This window comes from Antrostomus carolinensis, unplaced genomic scaffold (genome assembly GCF_000700745.2).
Source record: "Antrostomus carolinensis isolate BGI_N321 unplaced genomic scaffold, ASM70074v2 scaffold13026, whole genome shotgun sequence".
NCBI lineage: Eukaryota > Metazoa > Chordata > Aves > Caprimulgiformes > Caprimulgidae > Antrostomus > Antrostomus carolinensis.
The window spans coordinates 142,424-157,987 of record NW_010319891.1 but is presented as its reverse complement, the minus strand read 5'-3'; the positions used below and the strand labels follow the sequence as shown (position 1 = coordinate 157,987).

Below are 15,564 nucleotides of genomic sequence, written 5' to 3'. Positions count from 1 at the left end.
CCCTTTTCCTCCCACCCTGCCAAGAATCTCAATTCCCCTTTCCAAGAGCTGCTGAAGGCTACCAGCGAGTTGGTGAGGATATTGCTTTGTGTAAGGTCCCTTTTATGATACATTGCCATGGGGCTCTTGGGCATTTCACCCAATGTAAAGACCTCTGCAGCCCACTCCCTCTTCTATCTATCTCCTGCTGGGCTTAGTCTTCCTCCTGGGAAGAGCCCAGTTGTGTAGTTAACCCTACACAAAAAGCAGAGCCCAAGTGTACCCCCAGGATGTGAAGTTGGTGCTGGATGTCTAAGGAGACAGATTGCTAAAGCTGGAGAGACAGCTTGGCTTTGCAGCCTAGTGTCAGCCAGAAATTATTTGAGAAGATGTGGGAGATGATAGGAATCATTGGTTGGTTTTTAAGTTTTTTTGTCTGGAAATGTTAATAAGGTTTTAGTCCCATCAGCAGTGTTTCGTGTCCCCCTGGGAGCCAGCTGAGGAGGAGTTGGTGCATGCAGAGGCATGGGCAGGCATGTGGTGAACCTGTATCCAGGCTTTGTCAAGGTGACAGCAAGGGGGACCGAGGTGTCTTTCCGAACTCGAGGGGATCTTGGCACATGCCTTGGGCACAAGCAGATTGAGCAGATGCAGAGACTGGGTTGGGGCACGCTGGGAACTTGCTTATAGATGCATGCCTGCTCCCTAACCCCAACCAAGATGGCTGCAGGGAGCCTTGGGAGCATTAGATTTGTTTTGGGAAGTTTTCCAGGTTTCCATATTAAAGGACATTTTAACAGTTGACAACAGCATAGGTGGAGGAATTTACCCTGTTGGATCAAGGAAGGGGCCTGTTGATATGACAGGCTCTTGCTTGAGTCATTTCAGTAAGTCACAAATCTGCAGAAAGTGGAGGAGATGGATACTGTCTTAAAGGCAAGAGCCCACTGCTGTTCAAGGCCCAGAGGTGCTGGAGGCTCCTTTCTTTGTTGCTGTAGTCATTGTCAAACATTTGCTGGGGCTGATGCACAGAAGCCTTCCTCTTGTTGTAGCTCCCTTGCTTTGGGATCTCTTCAGGATGGCTGTGCTTCTGCAGGACTAAGTGGTGTTGGGCAACCCAGCTTAGACTGCTCAGCACCTAGTAGCCATGGGACATTTTATATTGCTCTCTCCATAAAGAAATTACTAAGTGGTTAGCACTCAGATTTATGGGACTGAAATGGGTGAGAAAAGCTTGAAATCACATTTGTTTTTTTTTAATAGGAGTGTCAGGTGGTTTAAGCTGAGACAGAAGTTTTTGCTTTGTAGGGTGGTGCCAAGCACATTCTAACATTATTATTTTTAAGATTTTTCTTTTCATGAAGAACACAAAAGTTTGGGTTTAAGCTGTATAGTTTTGTCACACCAGGTAACGTTACCTGCTTCCAAATGCTTTTCAGCGTGGTGTAGTGAGGGAGTCTGTCAGGATCTGGACTTGCATCTGATGAGTTGTTGCTTGAAGGGCTGATTGTGCTTTGCCTTTCTGTCGACTCCTTTACACACACACAGTCCCTTTACACTTACCTTTAGTTCCAAGAGTACTGGACATGTAGACTGTTGTTGGCAGCTGATAGCGGAGCTGGTGCTGCAGCGGAGGTGTGGCAACTCAACAGGTGCTAATCCAGTCACTCCATGCTGTTAATCAAATCACTCTGTGGACTTCAAGGGCTGTTTTCCAGAAACAAGGCCCTCCCTTGAATCCAGGCTGGCTGGAGTTAGCTGGTGAGTGAGAAGCAGCCCTTTGGATCAGGGCTTCCTCTTCACCTGCTATTGCAACAGCAAAAGCCAGAGGAGCTGATGATGTTGATGATGATGATGTCCTCGTTGCTGGAATGCTTGGAAGTGGTGGATGTAAGGTATTTTCAAAGCTTTGTACATCTGGCTTGCAGAAGTTGCTTTTCTGTTCTGTTTTCTTGAGCTTGATTACACTGAACTTCAGCTTCTGGTACAGATTGGTATTCCTGGATATTTTTTTTTTGTCCAGCTAAATGCGTCAAGTACATGCTGCTATTTTTTACCAAGGTCCATTTAGCAGCATGTACTGCATTAGCTCCCGGTCTGCTGGGTCAGCTGGACAATAATGCCTCCTTTGCATCTGTGACCCGCACTCATGCTTTGCAACTACTCCCAAGGAATGAAGGAAAAGGTAAGGAAATACAAAGAACTGCAGAAACATAAAGTTATTGTCTTTTAAGGTCTTTATGAAGGAGTATAATTGTTAATGTTTGATTACTTAATATATAGACAGGCATCAGGGGCTGCCTAGAAACATGTTGCCAGCATCTTGGTAAGAAATAAGACATGAAAAACAGTATGAAAAGAGGTTGTGAAATCAATGATGTGTGTTGGTTTGCTGGAGACTGAAAAGCCTGAGAAGGGATGCAAAGAGATGGGTAACACAATGAAAGGAGGAGCATCCTTTGCTTTTCAGGTTGTTTCCATCAAGGCCAAAGGGGAGATGGATGGAAGATGTGAGAAAGTTTCTCTCTATATTTTTCTGTGTGTACACACACAAATGGCTATTAGAGTTGTCATGTGAAATTAGTAAGATTGAAATACTGTCCCCAAAGTGAAGAGAAAGGTCTGAGCAAGGTGGTCTTGTCCACATGGTCTGCAGAGAAAGAGGTAGGAAGGACCTTCGTGCACCGATGTGTTGGAGCTCAAGTGGCTCAGCCAAGGACTATCTCCATGGAGTTCTCAGAGATTCAGATATGCTTTACATAAACCTCCATGATTTGGAGTCTCCTTGAAAGGACTGTCAGAACTGCCTGGTGTTTATAATCATGATGCTTTTGAAGTTGAGTCCTTGAAGGGTGCCTTAACAGAGGAGCTTGCCAAATAACCAGCATGTGGGCATGGCATGGAGCTGCTGAAGTGTGTATCTGGACCTTTTCCCAGAGGTGGCTCATGTCAGAGCTGAGAGAGAAGCCACCAGAAGTAGAAGGCTATCTACTCAGAGTTCACACAGAGATAACAAACAGCCTGTTTATGTCTCAATTTTTTTAAATTATATGGGACTGATTCTGCCTTTGTTTACGTGTACTTCACAGCAGCCTGGGATTGAAATCAATATCCTTCGTTGACTTTGATGGATTTGCACCAGGCCAGGAGGGGGCTCAGACTCTGTGCAGCTAGCCTATGCATTATCTTCTCTCACTGTGAGACAGGTCTGTGAGAGAATGACTTATCAGCCCTCCAGCAGCAAGGCTTTTTGATCTAGACCTACCTGATCTGTACACTTTGCTCTGATCAGGTACATCGGGTAACTCATCAACATGTTTGGTTGACATCTAGATTGCAATTGACTTCCTGACATGCAAGCCACTCTGTTTGGTAGTTGCATGTCTTAATTACAAGATTTCCAGTGTAAATTGTAAGCTTTGTTGATTTTATTTTAATTGTCGCAGAGCAGGGAAGCTATGCAGGGTTTATTCATAAGAATTATTTTAGCAGTGAGTCAAGAAAGAAGTGAATGAATCATATTGACTAACGGAGAACTTTGCTACCTTTTTGGGGACAAAGTATGTATAAAGAAAAAAGAGAAAAATCTTTGGCATAAATTAGTTGTTACAGCAAATGACTCAGCCACTACTGAAAAATGTCATTGTTGTTGTAATTTATAAAGTGCTGTTGATGCAAATGAGGCTTTAGAAGCTTATGAAAATCAAGGCCATTGCCACAAAGAGCCCAGGATCAGACTCAAACCAGGATACCCTAGAAACACATCTAAAAGATGTCAGGTTTAAAACAGGGATTGAACAGCAAAGAGGGCAAGAAAATAGAGAAGAAGAAAAAGAGAGAAGAAATAGCATGAAGTAACAAAGCTGGTGCAGGAAAGGACATACCTCTAGGGAAAGCAGGGCCACATGTGTAGAGGAAAAAAGAAACTGGTAGAGAATTGATATTGGTCTTTTCTAGGCTGTAAGAGAAAGCTGCTGATAAAGAGAGTGGCAAGAGTAAAAGGAAAAATTTACATAGGTTTGCTCTGTTTCACCTGCGAGCTACATGTTATTCACGAATTAAGAGTCCAAGGACAGGAAACCCACTAGAAATACAGCAACCAGAGAGATCACTGTTCGTGGGTTTGAAGGAGGAGATGTGAGGAATTAATTTCAGACCTGGTGTAAATGATCCAGCTTAAGAAGTGGTTTTGCATTTTGCTGTAACTTAAGTACTGGCACTGCTTGTAGTTTACTTTCAAGTTTGATTTGTCCATTTACCTCCCACTGTAGTTATCTGTGTCCAAACACTTTATCATATGCATCCAGGCTTCAAGAGTATTATCAAACCATGGTTTTCAGCATGCTGATGTGATGGGAATCTGAAATGCAAAATTTGCAGTGTTATTGAACCCACCTCTTCCTCACCTGACCCCCAGGACTGATTTGGAAATGAGACAATAATTGGAAAATTAAATTCATGAAATGTACCCATGCAGCTTCCCAATTTCTGCTCATGTGATTGAAATGTGACGGTTATTAGAAAAAGGGTGTTTTCATCACACACAGTCTGGTACCAGCTCTGTATGCTCTACCCAGGATTTGGAAGTTGGGTTGGGGTCTTTTTGCCTTGACATTGTCACAAGCGAGAGATTCAGCAATATGAGCATAAAAGATGGGCGAAGAGTGATTGAATAAGTTATTTAAACTAAAAACTTCTGGCTTTTCCAGGCTCCATCCCAGGAGCCAGTGCAGAATTGACCCATCAGGACATAGTAGATTTATGTATGAGAAAAGCAGAATTAATCTTGTTCCCTTTTCTTCTTCCCCTATATCCCATGGCTGTGCTGGGTTCACCAGGTTAGCAACCTAGTACATGTTTGGGTGGAGAAGAGGAGCAGACACGACTAAGGGACACATGGGAGCAAATACAGGGAGGAAGAAGTTGCTGGTTTTAGACAGCCACTTTTCTGACTGAGTGCATGTTAAGCACAGATCAAGACAGCTATCCTGCGTAGGGTTCAGAGGAGGTTAGGTAAGATCCTGTCACAGATCCAAAGCTGAAAACCTTCTGCCTTGACTCTTCCAAGGAAAAGGAAAGCTTTCTGCTCTGGAGGCAATTTGTAAAGGTGAATGCAGTGTTCCAGACTTATCCTCTTGGTAGTACTCTTGCTTACTCACATGCTACCATCACTGAACTGAAGTCATAAGGCATTTTCCACCAGCTGAAGGTTGAGTGTTTTCTGAAGTAGTTCATGTGTTATTCAGAACAACAGTGAAAGCAAAAGTTTGAAACACGTTCTCCATGTGTTAAATCTTGATGGACAAGAAGGAAGGTGGGGAATCTGCCCAACTCTCTTTCTGTGTCATGCAGCAACATAGTAATCCCAAAACAAGGACTGCAAGATGTTTCATTTAGAACTGGAATTACTTCAGTGTTGTGTGCTCACATCCTTCCTGTAGATACAGCACGGCCTTGAATGACTTCCTATCATGCTGTCAAGTCTGGTTATTTTCCTGTCAGGTCTTACTGTGGCTCCTGCATAGATTCTTCTTTTGAATTGTCTTGCTGGCTTGTTTATAAGTTAATGGTACAAGGCAGGGAGGAAAAAAAAAAAGAGTGGCACTTACAGGAAGACAGTTTGCATACACCTTGTTGGCAGGGCTGACTGCAACACAGCCGAGACAGATTAGCACACCACTGCCTGCCTAAAACAAATAAACACCAGCTGTTTATCAGACAGGGCTCAGCTTTCTGCAGGAGGAGGTAAACAGATTTATGCAGATGAACCTCCCAGGTGCCCTTGCAGCACAGCATCTTTCATGGCTACTTGGCCTTCCTTATGAGTTACAACCAGGACAGATGAGCAAAGAGATGCAAGGTTAGCACAATAACACAGCCATTCGCACAGTGCCAGGGCGCTTTGTCATTGCGTTATGTTTATATTTAATAGTAATGTAGAATTAATCATAGAGCTGATCTCACCATGAATGGAAGAATTAGATGTAAACTTCAGTATTTTATGCCTATAGCATGTGAAAAAGCAATTTATTATTATAACTCACTTATTATTCTATTTGTGCCTAAAATGTTATGAAGCAAAATTTATGGCTGTTTAAGGTTGAGAGAAATTGTGATCAGCAAAAGTATTTTTCTGACTCTACATTAAGATTGTCCAGTTGCTGTCAAAATACTTAACTTCATGAACCTTTTTTTTTAATAACCATCCAAGTTTACTTCAAATCCAGCAGTGCTATGTGAGTCCACTACTTCAAAAGGATTGTTCCTCCTTCAGTTCAACTCTGCCTGTCACAATATCTCCTTAAATTCTTCGTATAAATTTTCCTTGAAGCTTCTCAGGTGACCCTAACAACTTGCTGTAAAATCTGGTCTTGAAGACAGATGGGATATTATTTTAATAATGTAGACATAATTACACAGTCTGGATGCCAACTCTCAGAAATGTCTGATGATTTATTAAGATGTTGTTGGGAGGAAGAATTGGGAGCTGAAAATTTTGGGCAAGACACTGCGGAGTTCAGAAAGAGAGGTTTGTTTCAGTTCTCATGATGTTACCACTTACTCATCAGAAGTGTAAATAATCTCAAATAATATAACTGGTTATTGTGAGACACTTTTTAACTTTATCTCACGTCAAACGGCACCATCAGATTGCAGTTGCTACATCTCTGTTGGGATTCTGAGTTTTTTAAAGTGTCCTTGGGCTCCTCTTAATACAAGATCATTTCCCCACAGCCTTCTTGACTGCTGCTATTCAGGGGACCAAGAATGCAAATACATGGTTTGTAAATACAGCAAATCCTAGGTACTGTGGTGATGAGTGCTATAGAAATGCTTGCCAAGAGAAAGAGGGAAAAAAACCCTTTTCCTCTACTCTATTAAGTAAATTGGTACCATTTGAGCTTTTCTTAGATTAGGACTTTCCTCACCCAAGTGTATCACTTAACATTTCAACACATAATATTTCAGATTTCTCAAGGTACTCCTTAAACACTCAACTAAACCAGGTGGAGAAGGCAAGTCCGCATGTGATTTGTTCTCCCTGGCTGTCACTGCAGATTTAAAACCAAAGTCATTTTGGCTGTGCCTTAGTGTTACTAATATTATTAATATTGGTAACTAACAGTTTTCAATCTATTGAACAATTAACGAAAAGGTCAATGGGAATTCTCTACAGAGGCATTGTTCATTACAAGGGCTGTTGCTTATGCAATCTCACAGCATCCATCTTCCCAAACAAGCAAAAGGGCCAGAGATGGCAGCTCCTTAAACCCACCTGTGAGCTCCGAATTAAAAAGCTTAATTGTATGAAAGCCGTTAGGATGTTAGTCTTCCGATTCACTGGCTTTTTGATGCATTAAGTGGTGCATATGTTGTTGTGGAGCATATGTTCCCTTCGGTCAATGCAGGTGACTACTTGGGCACCTTGGTGACAGGAGCTGGTGACAGATTGTGATTGCCATTAGTAAAGCTTCCCTGCAGCCAGTTTGAAACCAGGTGTTAGTTACCTCCACCTCCAGTGCCCCAAGGGAAATGCATCTGAGCTTAGGGGTGCATACTCATACACTTCCTGTGGCACATGGAAGAGATGGAAAGACTCTAAAGCAGTCCAGTTTGTGAGCAGACAGGTGCAGGGCCAAGTTAGGAATGCCCCAGGGTAGGAGTAGGAAGAAGGCATTCTCCCATCTAATGTCTCTGTTTGAGGAGACCCCTAATGCATCAGCTTTTGCTCACCAGGCACTGGAGAGGAGTGTGTAGCTCTCACTGCCCCACTGTGACCATCAGGCTGAAGCTAGGGCTGGTCTGTGCTACCACAGATCTCAAGGGAGGCAGTAAGGTCCAGTGAAGGGCAGTTTAGAGAGATGACATTTTGGGTACTGTGCATCCAGACAGTGCTATGGTGGTTATTCATCTCTAGCTGCTTCTACAGCTCATTCCAGGCATTTAAAAAAAAGCCTCTTCATATTGCCAGAGGAGCTGTATGGGTGCTGTGATGGCTGAAAGGTGCCTAGAGCTTTGGCAGCAATTAGCTGTGCCCCAGTGTCATCCCCAAAAGAGAGTATGGAGACCCCCAAGCTCTCCCAGCAACCAGTGACATTTAGTTGTGACCCAGCATTTGTGGAGATCCTGCTAGTCACTTATTTATCCTTGTAGGTGCCTAGAACCTGGTTAGATCTAGCCTTTATGAATGACCCTGGTAGCTGATCAGACCAATCTCCATAGGCCTCTACACCTTTGTTAAATGAATAGCTATTGCTCTTTTGTTCTTCTTGAAACCTCAGTTGCTATTCTCTGTCAGTCCTCACTGTCCTAAATGCCAGTGGAAAGGATCATTGAAACTAATGGGTTGAGTTTGTCCATTGTGCTGGTGATTTTATCCTGGGAAGACCTTGTTTCTGAGGGAACAGTTGCGCAGGAGATGGCTGCAGTGTCAGGGTCTTGTTGAGAGGCAGTGCTCGCTATGTCCAACCAGCTCCTGCTCATGCCCTAAGCTGCATGGGGATCAGTAGTCCTCCTTCCTTTGGGAATGCTTTGGCTTGCCAAGGTTCAGCCTCAAAAATCTGTCTGAGTTTGGGTTTAAACTGATCCCGACTGAAATGCAAAACTCAGCGGGACCTTCTAATCTCGTCTGGCCTGGCATAGGAAATATGCAACCTTTGCTATGCCTCACAGGAGGTGAATTAGGAGGTCTTTGTAACAGATTTTGCCCTAAAGGTTCCTCTCTCTGAGGACGAGCTTGGCGTGAGCTTGTAATGAAAACGTGATAAACTTCAAGTACTTTCCTTGCAGATGTTTTGCATGAGACTAGCTCTATCCCAGAGATGGCTGCGTTCCGTGCGTGGGTAAAAAAAATCCCTGTAGCTATTTTTGCAAAACAATTTCAGACCCTTTGAGCTTGCTAGAAAATTGAATAAGTTGTTTTCCAATCCCTGAATTAACCCTGATTCATTCTTCCCTCAACCCTTTCCCTCTTCCTCCCCTCATTCCAACAGATGTCCAGCATATTAAGAGGAGAGACATCGTTTTGAAGAGGGAGCTGGGAGAAGGTGCTTTTGGAAAGGTGTTCTTGGCCGAGTGTTACAACCTCAGCCCCACCAATGACAAAATGCTGGTGGCAGTGAAGGTAAATCCCGAGGGTGAATGGCAGAGAGTACGGCAGGGGCTGGATGAGTCTCTGTGGGAAAGGGAAGCAGGGGAGGAGGGCTGGGGGCCAGGGGCGGAGATTTATCTGATGCTGAAGATTGTGGTAAATCCACTTAGTCACACAAAGTTTCAGTGTTTCGCTTCAAGGTCATCTATTCTCACCAATGCCAAAGCCTCTCTTTTTTTTCTGCTGATGCAGCCAGGAGACAGACGGGGAGGAGAAGCTGGTCTGGAAGCTGTAAGCTCCAATGCAGCTGCAGCAGTTCAATGTGGACTCCACCTTCCCTCCATGGGCCAGTGGGGCCCTTCTTTTTCTGGATTTTATCTCTTTGTACAGAAGCTGAAACAAACAAACAAAAAAAAGCCTCGGCAAGAATGAGCACTTAAAAGCTAAGCATGACAAACCAATTTGCTGGGATCAATTTGCTGCAAGATGGGCGAAACAGCCCAGCTCGGCTCCACTCAGCTCCTGCTTGCCTAGCCACAGATTACTCCAGTTTTGGTGATTCTGAGCAAAAAACTTGAAGAAGCAAGTTCAGCTTGGCTTGTGCTGTGCCATTTGCGTCCTTGTGAGGGTTCTTATGTGAGCTGTGCCCCATCAGTGTGGCTCTGAGCAGAGGAGACCGCTCAGTGCAGAAGTGTGCTCTCCTCTCAAGTGGCATCAGTTGGCAGAGACACATAGTCTAATCCCTGGGAGTTAATTGATGCCTCCTAACTTCTTGGAAGAAGACCTACATTTGAACTGATGCTATACAGGAAGAAACATTCCAGCACTCTCTCCAAGATGCTGGAGGCATCCAGTTACTTGAGATTTGTTTTAATCATTGGCAGTTCAAGCCTTCTTTTAAGCTCATTTATCCCCTTATGCTCCAGCCATGAACTGCAAGATCACACCTTTCACCTCGAAGACTGGTTAAAGCCGAAGTAGCACAGCTACCCATATGATTAATTACCTGATTATATGGCTGGTACCTGCTTATCAGTGTCAGCCATCCCTTATCCGATCCTGTCTCTCAAGTCTCTACTGAGTTTCATTTGCATGTAGGCAGAAACAACTTCAAAATTTGTTGCTGTTAATTGCTACTATGAGCTTACATCTCCAGAGTGCCTTTCATCCTGCAAGATCATACAGATCCAGCTTTGGAGCAGGGCCTTGAAATCTGGCTTCTTGCCAGCTCGGGATGGGGAGAGGCAGGGAAAAATCCTTCTAATTTGGGCTACATTCAAACTCTTGGGGAGCAAAAAAAAAAAAAAAAAAAAAGAAAGAAAAAAAGGCTTTACATATTAAGTTGAGATTTGGCTGCATTTTCTGAAGATCTTATGCGTCTGACTGAGCCTGAGAACTATCTCCCCTCTCACTGCAGCTCAGGGCAGTGTCAGGACGCACTGGTTAGGGCAGATGAGTCCACAGCCCAGTATCTGCCTCTGCTGGGACTCTATACCAAGGCCAAAGAAAGTGACTGTGTTACTCCATTAAATGGACTCAGATTTTCAGTGAAGCTAAAGGTTGCAGCCCTGCAGATAAGCTGAATTTTGATGTGATGGTATAGACAAGCTTCCTATTTTATTCTGCTTGCTTCTAAAAACATCCTAAGAAATGCACAAAAACTGTGTTCAGCAAAAGAATGTTGAGGTTACAAAGTCAAGTAGTAGAAATGCTGGAGGGGCTGGTATTCAGGGCTTGCTCTCTGAACACAGATTTTTCATTTCTCTGTGGACTGCTCCATTGTGATGATCACTCCTGTGTCTGAGAGCTCCCTACATGTGAGTGCACTTGTTTTCACAGCCTTCCAGCAAGGTGCTGGGGTTGTATCATCCCCATTTTGCAAAGGGTAGATGGAGAAACAGGGAAACTGAGCTGAAAGGATCTACTTAGCTGGAGGATGGAGTTACTGACCTGCCTTTCCAGTCCTGCAGACAACCCAGCCATAATGCCACATGGGATGGTGTTTCCCAGGTAATATTGGAACAACTGACACTTCGTGACAATGGCTACAACCTGCAGATGCTGAGTGACTTGCCAGATATCACGTAGGAATCATGTGATGGAGGCGCAAATACAGTCTGCCTCAAACCTTCCTTGGAGAGATATTTCAGTGGTTTTGATGAGACATCCTTTCTCTTCCTCCATTCATGGTTGTCTTTCCCTGTTCCACCACTTCCAGCTCCTGTTTCCCTTATTTCTAAATGGTTGGCTATGCAACCTTAGTAATGTGTTGTTTGTTTTTTTTAATAATGGTTTTTTTTGTATGTGTGATATTTACAAAGTTACAGTCCTAACACCTTGTAGAAACGATTGTGTGTGAAAGAGAGAAAAGCCAAACTCACTGCAGCTTGAAATATTACATGCAACTACAGGAAAAGAGGGAGAAAAGAGAGATGGGGAGGGGACTGTTTTCCACAAGAAAAATAAGGTAGCATCAACATTATGAAGTTATTAAATGACTAAAAGTAATTGGGTGCCTGAGATAAGGATGGATGCTTTGCCATCTGCACAGTGTAACGAACATCCATCTAAATATCTCTAGTCAAGCTATCCCAGAGGACATAGTATTAAAATAAAATTGTGCCATGTGACTAGCAGTTTGGGGGCAGAAGAAGAAGATGAGGCAATGTTCTAAGGCTTGGGTAAAAACCTTGCAGGAGATCTGCTCCAAGGGGAAAAGCAGCTACTCTGGAGGAGTCCATCCTTTGCTGTGTATGGCATTGCAGCCAGCAGTGCCACAGACCAACCGGAGGGGCATTAGGAGTGTGCTCGGGCCCTTCCTCTGTGCACAGCTTTCTGATGCTTCACATCCCTTTTTGCTCATAAATTGGAGCCTGCACCTCCTGGTGCCACTTCTCCTGTCAGCCTGAGGAGATTTGAGCCATGGGGAAAAGAGGACAGGTGGATTTGTGTGTAAGTGATGGGAGAGCTACCTAATGTACCCCGCCGCAAAGAGGGTCCTGGTGCACATCAGATTGAAACTGGGGGTAACTGGAACAAGTTGGCTTGAAGCCTGTTTGACTCGTGTTAGGCTGCATGATTAGACCCAGAACTGGTACTGAACAGTCCTGGCATGTGGAGGAAGAGGGGAATATAGCTGAGACCCAGCAACTCAAAACCAGAATTGCCTCTTCATTTCCTTAAATGTTTGCAAAGACCATGCTGATTCTTGTGACCATCACATCTTGTCAAACGTTATGGACTTCAACTTTTTTACTAAGTGCCCACCCTTGATACCCTGTGATGACAACACACTGCTTTCAAACTAGCTCTCTGATGCAACTGCACAATAATGCATGGACAAGCCAGACTCCATCCCTGGAAAACTCTCCCCAATCACCAGCTGCACCCACAGTAATGTCTTCACAGCAACCCCATGACGTCAGGCTGGTCCACACAGCCTGGAGCCTGTGAGCTACCCTGCGATGGCAATGTGGAAGATGAGATATTCTCAATAAGGATACTGATTTCAACATCCATCTGCCAGGGGAGCTGTTATAAACAGCAGGGATTAAAAACATGATTTTTAAAATTATGAGAAAAGACTTGACAGTGTCCTTCTTCAGAGGAGGTTTGAAAAATCCACGCAATAACTGCACAGCCAGGCAAATCTGTCTTCTGAATAAAGGCAGTGTAGTCAGCTATTTCAAAATAAAAGACAGATAGCAAGGACTGGCTGCCTCAGGAATTTAATAATAATGAGATATGAAACCATTTGCCCCTAGGTCACCAGTACAAATCCTGCCCAAGCTGGGAATAATTGGAAGCTATTACCCTCTGAGGTGTGTTTGCTGCTGCCTGGGAAATGAGTTGGGGAACCTGCTGGGCTGGTAACTACATGAACAAAATGCTGAGGTGGTGTCACCGGCACCTACCACCAGCCCTCCCAGTGCAACTGTGCTGGTGGCAGTGTTTTCTTTTGCGTATCTTCCTCATCAGCTCCTCTGCAATGCTGTGACCTGTTTATTCTGGCTTCACCCCCACCTGAGCCCACCCTGTGTGTATCTCTGCCCCTTCTTTCAGGCGCTGAAAGACCCCACCTTGGCAGCTCGCAAGGATTTCCAGAGGGAGGCAGAGCTGCTCACCAACCTGCAGCATGAGCACATCGTCAAGTTTTACGGCGTGTGTGGTGATGGTGACCCACTCATCATGGTCTTTGAGTACATGAAGCATGGCGACCTGAACAAATTCCTGAGGTACATGTGAAGGAAAGCATGGGAGATGTTGTACAGCCTCTCTGCAGACTCAGTGTGCCTTGTTATAGATATGTGGTGCACCAGTGACACCACTACCATGTGGATGCTGGTGGGCTGGGTAATGGGAGTCAATTTTTCCAAGGACAGCTTGTAGGAGATGATGGTCCTCATCAGATTTGATGCTTTATTAACACTACCCCAGCATTTCCTCTTAGGTAGTCTTAGGGATGGTCCCTGTGAGCTATGGAAACTAGGCTTTTCCTCTCCGTCCCCAGCACATTTGAAGCTGCAGGAAACACGGGTGCAATCTCTATCTGCCCTGTGGGCATAGAAGGATGTGAAGCCATGGCTGTCAGCAGCTCCAAATCCCATCCACCCAGAAAAACCATGCCCTGCTGAAGCAGGACGGCCACTAGCTATCACTCCCTATGTCACCCAGTTCCTGGTTCAATAGCACCAGAACCAAAATATTCCTTTGAGAGACTTGCTGCAGTCCTTGGTCTGATTGGCATCCTGGTCATTTACTGATCTCTAGTTCTCATTTCTATATTCAGAAAAGACCTGAAAAATGTTGGAGGGGCCTCAGGCAGTGCCTGTGGAGTCCACCTCTGGTCCTTGTTCCCTAAGCCTCATCAGACAGAGATGCTGACTGAGATACAAAATACCCTAACCTGTGGCACCACACTACTCACAGAGCGAGGCAAGGCCTGACAAAGTGCCATAATTGCCTTCCCCGCCTCTAGAGAGATGCAAATTGCTGGAGTTTTCCCCCGAATCATCACTGAACCATTTCATCAGCGTGAGGCAGATCATTTGTGTGCCCTGAATCTGCCAGCAGTGAGGGACAGGGAGCAACAGTGGGAGGATGTTTGTGGTGCTGTTCTCCCACGATACAGAAATTATGCTCTGAAACCTGCGTGCAAGTGGAGTGGTACTTACCTCTTGAAATAATTAGTAGTTTTATTTCCCAGTATTTAGAAAATTGGACCCTTGATATTTTCATGTTTTGACTGCTAAGTGTGAACATGATTGCAGCAGGAACAAGAAGCTTGAGCACAGCAGGTCTAGATCTGGGGTTGGGATACACTCAGTGATTGTTTTTCCACTATCACAGTCAGTTTCTGACCAGAAAACACAGGTCCTTCCTTGAGGTTTTAATTTCTAAGAAATCATCTACACTAGGAGAGCTATGGGGAAGGCCCTAGAAGGTTTATTCTTTCATCTACCAAGCAGTGCCAACCTGTCTGCAGCAACCTTGGGGCACTTGCAAGACAGTGGCTGAGCTAGGGACATCCCTTCATTGGTTTCCGTCCTCATTTTGGCATAATTGTGGGTAGATTGAATACGATTTTATAGCTTAGTCCCTGTCTCAGGCTCTGGATAGATGATATCCTTGACAAAGTAGGACAAGTGAAGGCTGATGCTACATCAGCTTTGCAGAACTCCTCAGACCCATGTTCAAAGGGGAGCAGACTTTGTTACCCTGGGACCCTCTCTTGTGGTACCCTGTCTTGCAGGGTCTCAGCAACCTTCCAGCAGCACCAGATCAAACTCTGCCTACAGCCTGAATCAGTGGTTTGGCGCAGGTTGGAGATGCAGTGTTAAGGACAGTGCCTCAGCCTTGTGACTGGAGGAAGGCAATCTAAAATAGAGCATAAGAGACCACATTCTTGAAGTGTTTCACAAGGAAGAGCAGAAAATTGACCCATCTTTTTTTCTGGCAGAGCCAGTAACCTTATTGTCCTTAGAGGAAGCAGACATTACAGCTGAGGCATGGTCTCCCTCTCCGCTCTAATTGACCTCCCAAGCAGTATAGTCCAAAACAGGCTCTTGCATTGTCTCAGAGGTGTCTCTCAAGCCCACTGCCAATGCCTTGTGGAATTGCTTTGCACAATGGTGTGTTCCTAAGGCTGGTATCACGCTGAACCCACACACCCCCCACATCCCAGCCCTACCCTCGGACATGTCTGAGAAACTCTCATGCCCTGGGAGGCCAGGGCCTGTCCTGATGGCACTGGAGAAGAAAACTCATTGTTGTATTGCCTTTGGCCTTTATGAAGAAAATAAACTTTCCAGATATGTGGTCCCCAGGACTGCAGCCTCACATATGCAGCTGCATTTAGCTGCCAGCTTTTCCTTCTCATGTGGCTGTGGGGCCAGCAGCTACGAGCTCCCTTCTCCGCATGTTGGTGTGTGATAGGCAGTGAAATCCCTCTGCATCCCAAAGGAAGCTGCCTTTTGGGACAAAGGAGCTTATAC

At 44.8% G+C, this 15,564-nt stretch overlaps 1 protein-coding gene across 1 annotated transcript in view; it reads left to right on the top strand.

The window, feature by feature from the left end:
• Positions 1 to 15,564, top strand: part of LOC104526080 (NT-3 growth factor receptor) — a gene marked incomplete at its 5' end in the record, with an annotated part of 97,228 nt that overhangs the window by 46,405 nt on the left and 35,259 nt on the right. The window contains 2 exons of the mRNA XM_010169430.1: positions 8,973 to 9,103; positions 13,133 to 13,305. Coding sequence (XP_010167732.1) covers positions 8,973 to 9,103; positions 13,133 to 13,305 — 304 coding nt within the window. The remainder of the gene's footprint in view (positions 1 to 8,972; positions 9,104 to 13,132; positions 13,306 to 15,564) is intronic.